General features: G+C 36.1%; 1 protein-coding gene across 1 annotated transcript in view; it reads left to right on the forward strand.

Moving 5' to 3' along the window:
- Nucleotides 1-1,166, forward strand: part of zc3h6 (zinc finger CCCH-type containing 6) — a gene marked incomplete in the record, with an annotated part of 11,811 nt that overhangs the window by 2,201 nt on the left and 8,444 nt on the right. Inside the window, 1 exon segment of the mRNA XM_014005193.1 lies at nucleotides 646-871. Coding sequence (XP_013860647.1) covers nucleotides 646-871 — 226 coding nt within the window.

Below are 1,166 nucleotides of genomic sequence, written 5' to 3' on the forward strand. Positions count from 1 at the left end.
ATATATAATTTCTTCCTTCTGTTTTATTTTGGAAATTGTGATTGTTTTGCAAGCTTTTAAATTACAATGTTTTTATATTTTGCTGTGCAGCACTTTGGTTACCTTGGGGTACGTAAAGTGCTATATAAATAAAGTTTTGATTGACTGAAAATAGTGATACACTGGTTATAAAGAATGAGGGAGCGAAAAATACTTCTTCACAACTTGTACTGTCCACTTGCTTCCTTATGTACAGTAAAGGTTTTAAGTGAATTACCCATTATACTAAACTGAGATCATCTTATGAGAAGGGACAGTTACAGCTGTTTCAGCCATCTCAAAATCTATTCATGCTCCAAGCATGTGTTGTGATTAATGCTCAGCTACTACCAGAACGAATCTGAGTTACAAAAACTGAGTTTTAGTGTTTTTAAGTGTTTTATTAAATCTGTAAAACAAATTTTTACACAACATGTGACACTAAAACTGAGTGTTTCWTGTGCTGCAGAACAGGAACCTGCTGTAAAACAGCAATTATGCTGAGTCAGGCTTGATTTTTAATAATCTTTTCCTGTTAAATAAATAAATCAAATCAAATCAACTGACAGGAAGCTGGTGACTTTTGGACACTTTGTTCGCTAAACGTATTTTTTTTCGTTCCTGCAGGGAGGACGGCGAATTGGAAGATGGAGAAATAGACGACGAGGGGATTGAAATCGAAGAGGAGAACAAAGAGGTCGCTGAGGTGAAGGAGGACAATGAGAAAGAGAAGGAAAAAGAAAAGGAAAAGGGCAAAGAGAAAGAAGAGAAGACACGCAGACACTCCAGGAAGCGGTATAAGAAGACCAAAGAGAAGAGACGATCTAAAAGACGGAGACGAGACAGACAGAGGGTAAGAAACTTAAAGGGATCCATGATTAGTTGTAACATTAGACTTTTTTTGATAAACATTTATTTTACCTGTAAAATAAAGACTTGTAAAATACTGTAGGCTGTTTAGTTTTGTAAATGTTTAAAAATACAGTATATTTTAACACAGACGGAGCCGTTTTATTTACGCACAAAGCATTCTGGGTAAATGATGGTGATAGGTCCTCGGTGTGAGCGAGCTATATCCACCCTGAAGGTTAATCTTGGACAATATCTGATGATCGACTCTTTTAAATGAAACCAGAGAGCGTTGACAG

Source organism: Austrofundulus limnaeus, unplaced genomic scaffold (assembly GCF_001266775.1).
Source record: "Austrofundulus limnaeus strain Quisiro unplaced genomic scaffold, Austrofundulus_limnaeus-1.0 Scaffold0, whole genome shotgun sequence".
NCBI lineage: Eukaryota > Metazoa > Chordata > Actinopteri > Cyprinodontiformes > Rivulidae > Austrofundulus > Austrofundulus limnaeus.